The sequence below is a fragment of the Gorilla gorilla genome, chromosome 10 (genome assembly GCF_029281585.2).
Source record: "Gorilla gorilla gorilla isolate KB3781 chromosome 10, NHGRI_mGorGor1-v2.1_pri, whole genome shotgun sequence".
Classification (NCBI taxonomy): Eukaryota; Metazoa; Chordata; class Mammalia; order Primates; family Hominidae; genus Gorilla; species Gorilla gorilla.
The window spans coordinates 55,415,770-55,432,596 of NC_073234.2; the positions used below are offsets into that span (position 1 = coordinate 55,415,770).

Sequence of the window (16,827 nt, forward strand, 5' to 3'; positions counted from 1 at the left end):
CTCTAGCCTGGTCAACAGAGTAAGCCCCTGTCTTCCCCACCCAAAAAAGAAAGAAATTAAAAGGATGGGGGCAATAATGGTTATGGCTTTCTGTTAATTAGCATGCTTTTCAGAAGGCCCAACAGCCTTCTCTTCAAAAGAAACTTATAACGCCATCTTGAACAGTTAATTTTTTTGTCTGTTAAAAATATTTAGCCCCAATAGGTACTTCATCATCTATATAAAGATAAAGCATACCTTCCCCATTACTAACTGCCCATATATGTAGCAGGCACTGGGCTAAGTGCTATATATAAGAATGCTGTTTTTGTTATTCTCATTCTCATAGACATCATGTATGCTACATCTCTTTTTCCTTGCAAAGTTTTAAATTTCTACAAGACAACCAAATATCAGTTTTAGAAATAAAGAATGTACCTATTTTAAATAAACTACATCCTTTGTGAGAATGTAAGAAAGTTTAATACAGATTTTTCAGATTAGGAACAAAATGTATTGATTTTTTGGCCTGAATTAACTACATATATGTCCAATGTGCTAAGTAAAGCATTTTAGCATTAATGTCCTAAAATTATCATTTAGTAGAACATCTCATAACACCACAGCTCAAATAACCAATGAGTTTTAGCAATAATGTCCTAAAATGGTCATTTAATAAAACATCCTCTAACACAACAGCTCAAATAATCAATATGTTAGATTTAAAAAAGGCTTTCTAGAGCTTTATAGAGAAATCTTCTAGAACAGTGGAGACAAGAAAGGTTAATGGGTTAAGAGCATGAGTTTTGGTTTCACACAAACCCAGGTTTCTGTCCTGGTACCACCTCATATTAGTTGGTAACCTTGGGCAAGTTACTAGCCATCTTGAGTCCTCATCTTTATAATAATTTTTACCTAATAAGGTTGTGTGAGGATTAAATGAGAAACTGCTTTAGTATAAAGTCCCTATGACATGTCCTCGTCTTAGCTAGTATTATTGTTCATTCTTTGTAATTGTGATATTACTGACTACAACCACATTGGAAGATTAAGGGTACAAAAAAATGAGTGTTGGTGAAACAATTCCATAATGATGGAGATGGAGTTTTTCTCTAATTTGGCTTGGTCTGTTATAACTATTTAGGATTGTAAAGGTCTCTAAGAGGAATAACAGGCACATAATCAAGGTGAAGTGAGAAATTATTAAATATAAGAGAAAAAACCTAACTATGGAATATCTACTATATACTCCACATTGCACTAATTAAAAAATTGTGTTTAAGTGGAAAGCTCAACATGTGGAAGCTTGAATAAAAATGATACAGTATTTTCCATCAATAACTCAGGATTAATTATTGCCACGTATATAACATCCCTCAAAGCAGAAGTCTCCAACCTTTTTGGCACCAGGGACCGGTTTCATGGAGGACAATTTTTCCACAGACCAGGGAGTGAGGAGATGGTTTTGGGGTGATACAAGCGCATTACATTTATTAAGCACTTTATTTCTATTATTACACTGTAATATATAATGAAATAATTATACAACTTGCCATAATGTAGAATCATTGGGGGCTCTGAGCGTGTTTTCCTGCAACTTGACAGTCCCATCTGGGGAATGGGAGACAGTGACCGATCATCAGGCGTTAGATTCTCCTAAGGAGCGTGCAACCTAGATCCTTCACATGCACAGTTCACGATAGGGCTTGTGGTCCTACGAGAATCTAATGCTGCCACTGATCTGACAGGAGACAGAGCTCAGGATATAATGTGAGTGATGGGAAGCGGCTGTAAGTAAATACAGATGAAGCTTCACTCGCTCACCTGCCGCTCACCTCCAGCTGTGTGGCCCAGTTCCTAATGGGCCACGGACTGGTACTTGTCAGTTATTCTACTAGTTCTGAAGCAAGGGGCTCTTCCTTTTGTTCTTGTACTTTCCATTTGGCTATTGCCCACACCTAGATTTGGCACTAATGCCAACAATAGCCATATATCTGCTGTCATCACCGTAACCATACAGAAGCCCAAGCCAGAACTGTGTCAGCAGAGTTGGCAGTAGTCATAGAAGGTTCTGGCTATGTAGGAATTAGGAAGAACAGAGTGAAAGAAAAGTGATCCAGGAAACAGGTGGTGACGACTGTTAAGAGATTCCATGATTTCAGTGGAAAGAGCATATAAGATTGTCCTTAAAATCTTCATAGCCTGATTGGACCCTCAACTTGGTAGTGCTGATTTTAGAAAATACTTGTATTTACTAAGGCATGCAGAGATGGAATCTTAGGCACTAAAAAGGGAATAGCAAGAACAGGACAGTAAAGCAAAGGAGTAAGAAACAGAAAAGAATATCAGAATATCTGAAACAAATTGAAATTACAATAAATAATACTTTTTAACACTAAAGGAGACTAATGCAATACATAAATACAAAAAGAATATGACTGATAAAGTTATTACAAGATTCATCCTTATTACAACAGTACTGTTAAAGAGGCAACAAAAACACACTCAGGTCAAAATCAAATACAGAAATCCCCATTTAGAGTACTCTTAGGACCCCCATTCCCCCCAACCCTTGTGCAGTAAACTCAAAAAGGAGATTAAGATACATTTTTTAAATTCTCCAAAAGATGTCAGATTAGCAACTGCTTCTCTACCTTGGGCCTACAAAATTATTAATTTGGATCTATAACAAAATTGAAAGATTCTTTAAATCATGTGCTAAAATTGAAAACTAATATTACAAAACCAGAGAAAAAGAAAAGGACAGGTTGGATACAAGTGAGCTGATACAGTAACTTTTCAAGATGAGACATGGAAAACAGTGCATTTCCCTCTAAAATCGTATTTACAGATCAGAAATTTTATAAGAGAAATGTGATCATGGAATAACTTACCTGCGGGACCACATTCTGTACATATGTTGGTGGATGCTGTTGCTTTTGCTGAACAGCACTTTCTATTGCTACTTTAGCTACAGTGCTTGGATCTGCTCCTGCTGGCACAGCAACCATTGTTGCGCTGCAGCCAGCATTGTTGGGGTCACTGATTGTAACAATTCTAACTCCTACTTTATTTGGAATTCCTGCGACTGTTTCCCTATCAGTATCCTCTGCTGGCCTCTTTACAGTTTTGCATTCTGCTGTGCCATTAGACCGAACGTCAGATGATAGGGCAGGAGAATGGGATACTTTTGATCCTGAGTCAGGAACTGCTATGATCTGATGTCCCTGTATAACAGAGGTTGTAGAATGTGGTGAGACAACTACACTTGGGCGTTGCTGAGGCACATCTGAATTCAAACTTGAAGCTAGAGGTCCATTAAGCAAATCAGTACCACTAAATTGCTGTGTTGCCGCATTTGAAGCCTCCTGTATACTGCTCACAGATGAACCACCCAAAGTTAATACAGGTCCATTAGAAATTCTTTCTAGTTGATCACCTTTGGCAGTATCTTGCTGAGTGATATCTAAAGTCCCTTGTGGTTCCATTGGAGATATCTCACCATTTCCTACATGATTGGAAGTTTTATGATTTGGAATGTTTTTGCTTAAATGAGAACCATCTCCTTTATCAAAATCACAGATTCCATTAACTAGCGGTTTTTTCAAATCACTTTTGATATCTTGCATGTCTATTTGTTCTGAGTTCTGTTTCCCAGATGCTCCATTCTCACCTAATTCCAATGATGGCCCATTACTGATTAGTGAGCACTGATTAGTCTCACTTTGAATTTTCCCTGAGTTTGAAGGAGGTAGACTTGAGTCACTGTACTTTCTCCCATTTAAAAGACTTCCCACATGCATTTCATTTTCCTTTGTATCCCCGTTGCTGGTGTTTGTGGCTCCTCGTCGGCAGGACGGGTTCTCCATGACTTCAATTTTACGTTCATGAACATGTAAACCTGTTGCTTCCTTTGCTTCCTCCTCCTTTTGGCAAATTATTTTATCACCTTTGAATGGGGGAGTAGCAGTAGTACATGATGATTGTCCAGCAGGAGATGCTTGAGTGGCTGGAAGCGTTTGTACTGGAAGTCCAACTCCTGTCTGCGTTCCGCTCATGGTAATTCCTGCTGGAGCAATGAGCTGAGTTGCATTTCCCTGACTCACAGTTGCAGTTGCAAAACTCGTATTTGGCACAACTGTTATGGTTACCTGGTTGCCAGAAGTCCCTTGGAAAATGGTTGCTGGGCTATTTGAGATCAGTGGACCTGGCAATATTTGTAAGTTCGAAATGGGCACAGTTTGTACTCCCCCTGAGGGTGGCATTGCACTTGGGACCAACTGAACATTTTGCTGCCCAACCAATAGCTGCTGAGCTGGAGTTTGCCCCTGCACTCCAAAACCTGCGGCTTGGTTACTGGCCACCTGATAGACCACCTGAGGGCTAGGAGCTCTTGCATTATTAGGGGGAGGAATCTGTGGAGCTGGGAGAATAAGCTTACCACCTGGTGTTGAAGGACCACGTTTCGGAAGCAGAAGCTGTTTAATCAGACTCGACTCACCAGAGGCAGGCTGACCAACTCCTGCATTCGACTGCTGAGGTTGAACTTGCATCTGTACTTGTTGGGGCTGCTGAACTTGTACTTGTACCTGCTGTGGTGGGGGTGCTGGTGAATGTTGCTGCTGTTGCTGCCTTTTCACAGATAACATTTGACTGACAGTAGGAGGTGGTCCCTGTGATTGAGGGGTAGAAGATGACGACATGGCAGTAGGGACTTGGTTATTAGTAGCTGGGACAGGTGATGGTGAAGAAGATGGAGTTATGTTAGGTTGCCCAGTTAGCTGAACTGTCTGACCAGCTGGAAGAGCTGCTGGATTAGCAAGAACAATTTGGTGAATGGCTGGTGCATAAGTTTGACCTTGTTGAGCTGGCTGGCTTACAATCACTACGCTTTGTTGGGTTGGCTGCTGTGGTTGTTGAATAGGCTGCTGTACCACTGTAGATGAAACTTGCTGAGAAGGGAGAGGTTTTGGTGCAATGTTCTGAAACCCTACCCTTGAGGCTTGTGGACTTGGGACACCAGCAATAGTAACCATTTGTCCTGTAGCTACCTGAAAATTCTGTACTGAAGTTGCTGAGACAATATTGGATGCAGAAGTTGTTACATACTGTGGGGGTGCTATGATAACAGTATCTTGTGACTGGCTACCAGCTGATGTCTGTTGAGATGAAGTTTGCACAGGTTGGGGTGATGTGGTGATTAACTGTTGACCCTGTGAAACTGTAGAAGTACATGCTGGTATGTTCTGTACTCTGCCAAATATATGACTCTGTGGGACAGCTTGTTGAATTACTGTAACAGGAGTGCCTGAAGGGATCTGTCCTGGTACCACTGTGTGTAATGGAGACTGCTGTGGAATTACAGATGGATGGTGAAGCAATGTCTGAGAATTCACAACTGTAACAGGTTGTGGCCCTGTACTATGATTCTGAACAACAGAACTCTGTGGAGGTCCTCCTCCAACAGCAATACTAACAGGAACTCCTGTCTGGGGTATGGAATTCTGGATAACTGTAGCCTTCACAACTTCACAAGGAATTGGAGCTTTACTTTGAATGACAGTCACTGGAGCATTTTGTTGCTGGTGGGTATGAGGTGAAGGATTTTGTGGAATTCTTGAAACAGTTTGTGCCACAGTATGAACACCTTGTACAGGAAAAGACATTTGCGTTGCAGTCAGATTTGAAGATTGGTTGGTAACAGGAGTCCTCTGAAAATGGTTTCCTATGGTTTGTGATCCATGAGGGATTCCTGAAAATATGAAGAAAACATCAAAATTCCAAATGAAATGACTGAAAATCCCAAGTAGGAATTATTTTACTTAAGAGAAAATAGTTTTAAGAAATTAACATCTAACAATTTTGAATCATATGAATATGGTAATAGACCAAGTAAGAAAATGCTACTGGAGACACAAAAGTTATACATTTAAAATGCATAGAATATATATTTTTCATTCAGTTTTATTATTAAATCAGTAATACTTTAAAAATACAATAAAAATTAACACCTGCAGGTGAAGGAGCAGGAGATACATCAGGAACAGAATCAACACGAACAACAGAAGTAGAAACTGGTTGCTGCTGATAGTACATCTGAATGGGAAGTGGTATAGCCCTCCGTTTTACTCCTACCACATGAATATGTGCCTGCCCATTGTTACTGGAATCCTCCACTCTCTTCACTGTATGATTTGGAAAGACCGTTCTGTAAAGTACATACATAATCAGTAAGTTTTGATAACTATCACATTGACTTCTAACATTATGTTTACATGAACAACAGCAGTATGTTTACTGTTGCTTATGTATGAACCAGTATGACTCATAGTTATATTCTGCAAGGATGGAAAGCAAAGAAATATAAAAGATTAATCATCCCATTTGAAACATCATTATTTATTAACAATGTCGCTGGGTTTTAAACAATTCCACCCACATATAACTAATAAAAGATACCTATTTTTATGTACTTTGCAAAATATCAAAAAGTCTTTGTATTTGAAGATAATAATATTATATTCTATTATTCAAGATTAAAAAGATACAGTCATGTCTTTAACATGTAAAAGTAGGTAGGAAAAAGAAAGTAAACTTCATTTCTTTGATAAATCTCATAATGTTCCAACACAAACACTAGATGTGATTTCTGAAACTGCTTTTTATTTAAACCTCCACCACACTATAACCTATCCATACGAAATTTCTAGTAGTAGAAATATTTAAAACTAGATATTTGGTATTTTCTTTAAAGAGCAAGAGATGTTGTAAGTGATGTAAATGGACTTTATTTAAAGAACTATGGATCCTACCTAAGACATTTATAAAATCCAGTTGATGTTAGGATTCCACCACGAGCTAATTTACTGCAAGTCGAGAGGTATTCAGAATACATTTCTGCTCGAGAAACAGAACAATCTGGATTTACTTCAAAATGAGCATTTAGCCTAAAAGAGGAGAAAAATTAAGCATTATACAATATACTCTAGGAAACTCCGTATTTAAATATACTAAAGCCATGTGGAGGCAATGTGTTAAAACTAATAATTATACCTACTAATCAAATTTCACTGACTCATACATTAGTAGCAAAAATATATGCTAAATTTTAGATTAAATCAATAGATTAACATGCTTATTTTAGTATTAAAAATGACACTGACAACAAATATAAAAACTATGTTCACATCCCAATGAGAGCAGGGTTGGTCTGCTGACAACAAATGTTCTATAAGAAATAGTTTTATTTAGTGAATATCTATTCGGCATCCTGTTTTGTAATAATCATAACATAAAACAAGTTCCCAATTACGTGCTATTTGCATTGTAGCTGAAGAAAATGGGGGGAAACTGAACTAAGGTTAAACTTTTCTTGGCTCTTGGATCAAATTCCTACAGAAAAAACTTATCCAAGCTTTTCAGCTACTTCCTAAAACAATGACACTTTCCATGCTGCACACTCCCATTTCCCCATTTCAAAACAGTTTTAATTTGTAATCCATTACAAACTAATTCAAACCTCATTTTGTCTTTTTCTTAAAATGACCTTTACCTATAAATTGGGATTGGGGGCCTAATTACCCTGATAGGCTCTTTTCATAACTCACTATGTATAATAGGCTAAACTTAGTTTTTCTAAAAAACTAAATCAAATAGTAATTATGATTTAAAAAAAAACTGTAAAATGATTCTCTTCCCCCTCTCCAAGAAATAGCAGAAATGTGCAACTGGGATTTATAAGACCAAATCTATGCTTAACACATACACATTTTATAGTGGTTATGGTGTGTATTCTTTCCAACTTTCATAATCCTGTCTGTACTGAAATTTCAAAAAGACTAGATATAAAAACTTCATTTTGGTTGCAATGTAGAAGACAAACAACATTTCCAAATATTACTGGAAAAGATTCAAGTATAAGGGGCCAATGTGTAAAAATATAGAAGGTGAGGGAAAAGCAAACAATTAGAGATATTTAAAACCATAAACCCGATTTAAGCAAAGTAGAAAAGTCCGGAGAAAACTGTCATAGGAACAAAAATATGTATTGAAAGCACCAAAAATACGGAACAAAGAGTGACAGGAGCATGAAATGGGAGACAAATAATGTTAGTGAATGGCAGAAAAGTGATCAAGAAATTTTTAAAGTGATATATCATTGGAAAGTGATTGTGTAATTCAATCTGTTAATCTCCTAAAGAATTTAAGCCGAACTTCATACTAATGTTGAGGCAACTATCCATAACAAGTGAAATTTTTAAAACTCTTCATTTGCTTTTTTTCAGAAAGTGGTGCAGATAGGACTACACAATCTTTTCAAGGAAATATTATTGTCAAGCTGCTTATTTCTGTTCTATTATTTGATTAATGTCCGTCTACTATTACACACCCAAAAATTATTAATGAATAAGACGTTTTGTTTTAGATGGAAGAGAAGAGACATTTTAAAACACCTGCTTTTATTTTCTTAAGGTCAGTCCAATTCAGTTTTAACAAAATGTTAATTTTAGAAGAACAAATTTTGTAATCTGACAAACTGTACTTTCTACAAAGTGAAAGATAACTTTTTAACACAAATTTTACTCTGAAAAAAGTTAAATGGTGTAATTTAATGACATTCTAGTCATACTATTTTAATTCTGAAAATTCTGATGAATATTTTTCTTTCAAATTATTCCAATATACAAGGGGATTTTAAAGTGTCCTTTCTTTGTGTAAATGATATTCTACTCTAACTAAAAAGGGATACAGAATAAAACATTCTGGATGTCTGTACAATACATTTCCTTTTTTTCTTTGCTTTACTCCTCCCAAGGATAAATCCTTAATAGAAATAAACCACTTACCACTGACAAGCAAACTTCTCACTATCTATTTCCACTATTCCTGGAGGTGGAGCAACATGCTGCGCTACAACTGCTCTGGAAGCTAAAGAAAAAAATACATTAGCTACATCATTTCTTAAAAGTTAGTCACTATTTGCCATACTTTTTTTATGGATATTGAACCCATTAACACAATGAATACCTTTTTAAAAGGTGTATAAACATATGAAAGTATACACATTTGAGAACAAACCTAATATTTAATGGAGCACATATCATACCAGGCACTGTCTTAGAGGATTCATATGAACTATTTTGTTTAACCTCATAATCATTCAAATAATAACAATTAATATGGATGATTTAGTTAATATAACCTCTGTTATTCCCATGGGCAAGACACTGAACTAAATACTTTACAATATCTGCTTACTTAATTCTTCTGTGAGGTAGGTACAGATAAGAAAACTGAGACTCAAAGTGATTTAAAAAAACTGGCCCAGGGTCATACAGTTCAACACGTAAGTTGAGCATCTTTCAGCTTAGCTACGGAAGCAGAATGCAGCAGAAATTATGGCTTCACTCCCTAATTTAAAAGATTAATAACTCTGTAAGTGGCATATATAAAATTTTTGGAATACATTGAACAAAAGCTGAACTAATTTAAAGTCCCATATTCAAAAAAGGATTTCCATAATTTTTCTGGGGAAGAAAAAAAGAAGATAGCTGTTGTAATAATACATTTGAATTATACTTTTTTCCTGAAAGAGGCAACCTGGTTGTATACAAATGTACTAGCTATTAATCTTAAGACACATACTTTCTAAAGTTTCATCTATGACATATTCTAAAAGTTTCAAGGTCAATGAATAAATGAGTAAATCACCTATTATTTTCTAACATGTTGAAGAGATCTGTAGAAAAATGATGTATGTTACCTTTTCTTCTCCCCTATGTTATACAAAGGAACTAAGGAAAACATGAAAAGTATAAAGTCATATTATAAATTATAAGTCTGAATCATATATTTGTAAATAAAAATTAATTATCCTTTTTTCACTATTGATCAGCATTACTTTGTAGGTTTTTAGAAAACTTGCTATGTGACATGGCAATGTAGTTTTTAAGCTTATTACACAATTTTTTTCAGATGATATTTTAGCAAAGCTTCTCAGAACCCTCAAACAGAACAAATGCATTTTAAAATTATTGGAACTAGGCAAGCTCCATAGTACAGCCAAATGTGTGAATGATCTGAGGCAATCATAACCTTTGATGAATGCCCCATGCTTTCTTTGAGGTAACAGCTAATTGTAGCCACTTAATAAACATATACTCTGTATAAATCCATTTATATTTACATTATATATTTTAATCTTTTAAGTCTAAGTTTAATTATACCTATTTTACAGATCAGAAAACTAAAGCTCAGAGATTAAGTTCAGCCAGGAACACGGTGGAGATAGCAGAGCTGGGTATACTTCAAAGGACTTCTTTTAAAAGTGTTGGATTTGAATCCAGGTCTGTCACATTTTAGAGGCCATACTATTATATGCTCCTTGAGATAATGCAACAGTTAGAACAAAAATAATTTTTCCTGTTGGCAATCCTAGCTTATCTTTTCTTCCCCTTCTAAGTTGACTATATTAATACAGAAAATACTTTCTAGGGCCTGAAACTGTGTAGAAATCTTCCTCCCTTTATCATCTTTACTATGAAAGAGTATACCCTACTTAGACTGAAATTTCCTGAATGAATTAGCAATCAATTTCATGAAACACTAGAAATTACGTTGAAATCATGAGAAGTCTTTATAAACAATGTAGAAAGAAGAATAAAATCACAAATGGGAATTTAAACTGGAAACATAATTACTATAAAAAGTAGCCACAAACTGAGGAGCACTGCCCTCAGGATACCTGAAGACATTCTAAATGAAGGTGCTTACACTTTGAATCAATTTCCAGATACTCAACTTTCTTATGTATTCTTCCTAAAACTGCTCTGCATGAGAATATCACCTCCTCTTTGATAATTGTTTTTCTCTCATTTTGGAATCAAATGACTTAATTCTCACCCCATCTTTGATAACCCTGCAGGATTATGCATTATGGTTAAATGCATAAATCCAGAGCCAGAGAATTCCATCACTCACTAGCTAGCTGTGTAACTATGAGCAAAATAACTCTGTCCATACAATGGACGAAAGTAACAGTACACTAACCTCGTATGTTGCTATAAGGATTAGATTATGTGCAAGTCACTTAAAATAATGCCTAGCACAAAGTAAGCACTATATAAATGCTAGCTACTATTATTATTGTTATAGTGTAACGTGGAACACTAAAGAGAGAATTAGAAACATTAGTGTCCATGAAGCCTCTTAACCAAGGTATTATTGGTATAGCTTCCTGTCAATATCAGTATTTTACATATTACAATTGAGGGCAAAGTTGGGCATTAGAAATTGGGTATTCTGGCCCCTTGGTTTGTTCTAAATTCAGATAAATTGTAGAGTAATGATAATTCTGCTTAATGCCCTTGCCTCCTTAACTACTGTCAAAGAATGCATTACTTCTTAGGCAGAATCCTGTGTAAACAAAGTACAGAAAATATTTTAAAGAAATATCAAAGGTGGGCCAGGCACGGTGGCTCATGCCTGTAATTCCAGCACTTTGGGAGGCCAAAGTGGGTGAATTGCTTGATCCCAGGAGTTTGAGACTGCCTGGGCAACATAGTGAAACCCCGTCCTTAGCCAGACTTGGTGGCATGTACTTGTAGTACCAACTACTCAGGAGCCTGAGGTAGGGGGATCGATTGAGCTCCCGAGGTCAACACTACAGTGAGCCAGGTTCTGATGGCGCCCCTGCACTGCAGTCTGGGTGACCGAGTGAGACCCTTTCTCAAAAAAAAAAAGAAAGAGAGAAAGAAAGAAAAAGTATAGAAGGTGGTGGTATTTTATTTCATTCAGATTACGAACTCATGACAAATTCAACTGTTAAAATTCTGAAGGAAAGAACGTGTCATACTAACATACTTTCTTGAATTGAAAAACAACATTGGACTTTTTCTAAGTAACAAAAAGAGTCTGATTAAGCAAGAGACTTTTGTTAATAAAAACTATCTTTACTAGGTTACGTGGCAGACATTTTCCAAAAAATCCACTGAGGTAAATCTGCAGTGTCAAGGTTTTCACAAAAATATATTTGAAGTATATGATAAAAAGCACCTAAACATCAAATACATTGTAACGGTCTTGAAATGAACAATATTTCAATTTTCCCAACCCAGTAATCCTAAAAATACAGTCCCTGGACTGCAGCATCTGCATCTCATGAGAACTTGATAAAAATGAAAATTCTGTGACCAGCCTGGGCAACATGGTGAAATCTCATCTCTATTAAAAAAATACAAAAATTAGCTGGGTGTGATGGTGGCCACCTGTAGTCCCAGTTACTCAGGAGGCTGAGGTGGGAGGATAGTCTTGAGCCCAGGTGGTAGAAGTTGCAGTGAGCTGAGATAGCACTCCAGCCTGGGCAAGAGTGAGACGCTGTCTTTAGAAAAAAAAAAAAAGAAAAAAAAAAAATCTCAGGTCCCACTGGATCCAGAAACTCAGGGAATGTAGCCCAGAAATCTTTAGTAAGTCTATCACATGATTCTGATGTACCTAAGGTTTGAGAACCACTGTGCTAAAACTTCTTGAATATATCAGGTTACATAAGATACGTAAGTAAAACAGTAACAAGTATAATTTACAGTCATATCTTGTTAATATCTTTTTGATATATTTTCCAGAAACTTAAAAAAAAAAAAGGCCTCTAATGACTGAGCCACAAATATTCTTGCAGTCAGGTCCACTTGCTACTTCTTTGATTTCAACAAAACAAAGGAGAACTCAAGTTTTCAGATGATTGTAAAAAATAAGTTTAATACTTTTTGGAAAATTCTGAAGTTCAAAGAACTGTAAATTCTATCTTCATCTATTTAATGATGCAAACTAGATTTTTCAATTTACATCTATAAAAAGGGAAACAGGGATACTACTGATGCTAAACTCCAGTTTCATTCTAGCAGTAAGTAATAGTCATTGAGAGATATACTGAATTAATAGCATCTAGAGAATGAGAGGGGAGAGTCCTATTCATCTTATTAAGAGATACATTTCAAGTAAATTTTTGTTTAATAATTTTTTTTTTTTTTTTTTGAGATGGAGTCTCAGTCCAAGCTGGAGTGCAGTGGCACGATCTCGGCTCACTGCAACCTCTGCCTCCCGGGTTCAAGCAATTCTCCTGCCTCAGCCTCCTGAGTAGCTGGGACTACAGGCGCACACCATCATGCCCAGATAATTTTTGTATTTTTAGTAGAGATGGGGTTTCACCATGTTGGCCAGGATAGTCTCAATCTCTTGACCTCAAGATCTGCCCGCCTTGGCCTCCCAAAGTGCTGGGATTATAGGCATGAGCCACTGTGCCCGGCCTTGTTTAATAATTATTTATAAAAATTTACAATGTATTTACTATTTGATGTACCATTTATTAATAAAACCTGTAATGATAAAATATATGTATGTGCGTTTTATATATGTGTGTATATATACACATATATATACATATACGTGTGTATATATACACATATATATACATATACGTGTGTATATATACACATATATATACATATACGTGTGTATATATACACATATATATACATATACGTGTGTATATATACACATATATATACATATACGTGTGTATATATACACATATATATACATATACGTGTGTATATATACACATATATATACATATACGTGTGTATATATACACATATATATACATATACGTGTGTATATATACACATATATATACATATACGTGTGTATATATACACATATATATACATATACGTGTGTATATATACACATATATATACATATACGTGTGTATATATACACATATATATACATATACGTGTGTATATATACACATATATATACATATACGTGTGTATATATACACATATATATACATATACGTGTGTATATATACACATATATATACATATACGTGTATATATACACATATATATACATATACGTGTGTATATATACACATATATATACATATACGTGTGTATATATACACATATATATACATATACGTGTGTATATATACACATATATATACATATACGTGTGTATATATACACATATATATACATATACGTGTGTATATATACACATATATACATATACGTGTGTATATACACATATATATACATATACGTGTGTGTATACACATATATATACATATACGTGTGTGTATATACACATATATATACATATACGTGTGTGTATATATATACATATACATGTGTATATATACACACACACATATATGTGTGTGTATGTGTATATATGTATATACATATATGTATTTTTTTTTTTTTTTTTGAGATAGACCAGGTTCTTGCTCTATTGCCTAAGGTGGATGCAGTGACACATTCATAGCTCACTACGGCCTTTGACTCCCTGGGCCCAAGCTGGGACTACACGCATGCATCACCATGCTCAGCTAATTTTTTTCCTGATTTTGTAGAGATGGAATCTCACTATGTTGCCAGGCTGGTCTCAAACTCCTGGCCTCCAGTGATCCTTCTGCCTCAGCCTCCCAAAGTGCTGGGATTATAGGCGTAAGCCACAGTGCCTGGCCAAATGAAATTTTAAAAATTTAGAGCTTTAAAGAATAACAAGGAATTGAAAAACTTTAAAAATGTCTATTCTGTAACTAAAAAGTATTGACAGGGTGATGAATAAAAAAGAATCTCAAACATAAAATGTATTATATTAGGATAAAACTCTTGTGAGGATACTGGAATACAAGTTCAAGGTGAAAGAGGAATATTATAAAATTTCTGATGTTAAAGAGTTTGTGTATTTTAAGAAATGAATGATGGTATCAAGATTCCACTGCATACAAAAAGCACTGTAATTATTTTCTTTTAAAAATGTAGTTTAATATACATCAAGACAATACATACTTTGCAACTATTTAAATTATGATAGAGATTTAGATGTTAACCTAAAAATGGGTAAAAGGTTATAAAAGTTTTCAGAGGGATTGAGGGAAGTGAGCAAAAAGTTTAAAGATGGTAATTCCATAAAAAAGCAGCATTAAACTATGCAGACAATAGCTAAACCACAAAGGATAACCAATCAAACAATTTAAAGTTGTCAGTCAGGGAGAGCGCAAGTAATAAAGTGCTCTCCAGCTGAAAATTAACTCTTTTCAATCCCGAGCAGTCTAGTCCCATCTCTATGAATGAATTAATTACTACATAAATGAATAAGCCACAAATTCTCAATATTTAAATTCATTCATTTGCCAAATGAGGACCAAATTTTAGATTGAGAAGTAGGTTCATTTGCTGAGGTCAAAAGAACTGTGAAGGTCAAAGGCTAACCACGCAGCAAAAAATAGTCTTCATCAAATCACCCTTGAGTATTCACTGACATTTTATCAATTTCTCTAACACTGCTCCTTTATGTCCCTCAATTAATTTAATCTTTAGTTTCTTCTTTGATGGTAAAAAACATTCCCACCTCCCACTTAACTAGCAATATGAACAGTTTCATTTCTTTCTCAAGGTTGAGAAACCATTAATATTCTGACCAAAGATTCCCCAATATAAATTGGCTGTTTAACATCTATTACCTGTCGTTGAAAGCTCATTGAATAGACTGGCAGTCAAAATTATCTATTTTGTGCCTTCTGTTATTTGTCCACTTTTGTTAGGTGGATCCAAGTTAGTTGAGTGAACATATGACACAAATCTATACACTTCAGAAGGACATAATGGAAATCAATGAAATATGTGATACTTATTACATACTTTGCATAGAGTACATAATTTTCATACTACAAGGTGGAGTAGAAGACAAATTGGGACCATGAATGAATGTGAGAACAGATAGCTAGAGATGATGAGAGTTCAATCTCATTCATAAGCATTGGCAATTGAAAAGGCCAGGTATTTAGGAAGACTCAACAAGATCTGATGAATGGATGTGATGGCTAAAGATTAAAGATAATGAAATTTTTGGTTTGGGGCTAGCGAGGGAGGATAAGAGACCTAAACGCATTTCTAGCTGAAAGGAAAAAGTGAGTAAATAAAAAGAGATTTAAGATATGGGAACATGGAGATGGGAAAGACTGATATTCAGAGTAAGTTTCAGAAGAAATTAGCATCTCTTTCTGAAATGAGCAGAAGCTAAAGGAAAATGAGTCCAGATGCTAATAAGTTTGTAACTGAAGGAGTAAGAAATTGAAGAAATTCATTCTACACAGCCTCTGTATTAATTGCAAAGTGAGAATTAAGATCAATTGAGAACACGAGCATCCTCCATTCAAAAAATATAAAGAAAGATAAGTGTCTTGGGGACAGCAGGAGGTGAGAGGATAGGAAATGGAAGGGTAGGTGAGATGAAATATGTATTTTTAGTATAAACCAAGGTAGAGAAAGCACTCTAAAAAAAGGTTAAGGGTGGTAAAATATAAAAAATGATGACTCATAATGAGCCAGTGGAAGGAGTTCAAGGACTGAAGTCTAGTTATTAGACATGTCTGTACTATAATTACAGTTGAGCTAAACAGAATTGAGCTAAGAGACACTAGGAAAGGTGCATAAATGCAGGTATACATGCTTGTAAGTGTGTGTATACATATGTGCATGTGTCTTCTCCTAGGCTGTTGATTCTGTGGTGTTGGTTCCAAGACTTAAGGACATTAGGAGTATTATACTTACGCGTCCTGATGATCACCTGAGAAAATTATAAGGTAATATATGAATAATCTATTCCTGGCATGTCAATTTCCCATGACCAAAATCACAAATAATATGCCTATTGGGGCACTTATAGCTATCATAATTATGAATATCTAATCCATCACATTACTCTAAATGCTGCCGAACTTAATTTTCCTATTATACTATTCTTCCTATGAGCTCACCTTGATCCTGCTACTCC

At 35.4% G+C, this 16,827-nt stretch overlaps 1 protein-coding gene and 1 long non-coding RNA gene across 3 annotated transcripts in view; one reads left to right on the forward strand and one right to left on the reverse strand.

The window, feature by feature from the left end:
* The window catches only part of ARID2 (AT-rich interaction domain 2), a 183,048-nt gene that overhangs the window by 50,763 nt on the left and 115,458 nt on the right, over positions 1 to 16,827 (reverse strand). For both annotated transcript variants that reach the window (XM_004052997.5, XM_019039241.3), the window contains exons 12-15: positions 8,826 to 8,907; positions 6,792 to 6,926; positions 5,991 to 6,187; positions 2,874 to 5,731 (exon numbers count right to left, since the gene is read on the reverse strand). In XM_004052997.5, the coding sequence (XP_004053045.1) occupies positions 2,874 to 5,731; positions 5,991 to 6,187; positions 6,792 to 6,926; positions 8,826 to 8,907 (3,272 nt within the window). The remainder of the gene's footprint in view (positions 1 to 2,873; positions 5,732 to 5,990; positions 6,188 to 6,791; positions 6,927 to 8,825; positions 8,908 to 16,827) is intronic.
* Positions 8,217 to 16,637, forward strand: LOC129525733 (uncharacterized). The gene is made up of 3 exons (XR_008670178.2): positions 8,217 to 8,451; positions 10,217 to 10,325; positions 16,546 to 16,637. It is a non-coding gene; the product is annotated as an uncharacterized lncRNA (long non-coding RNA).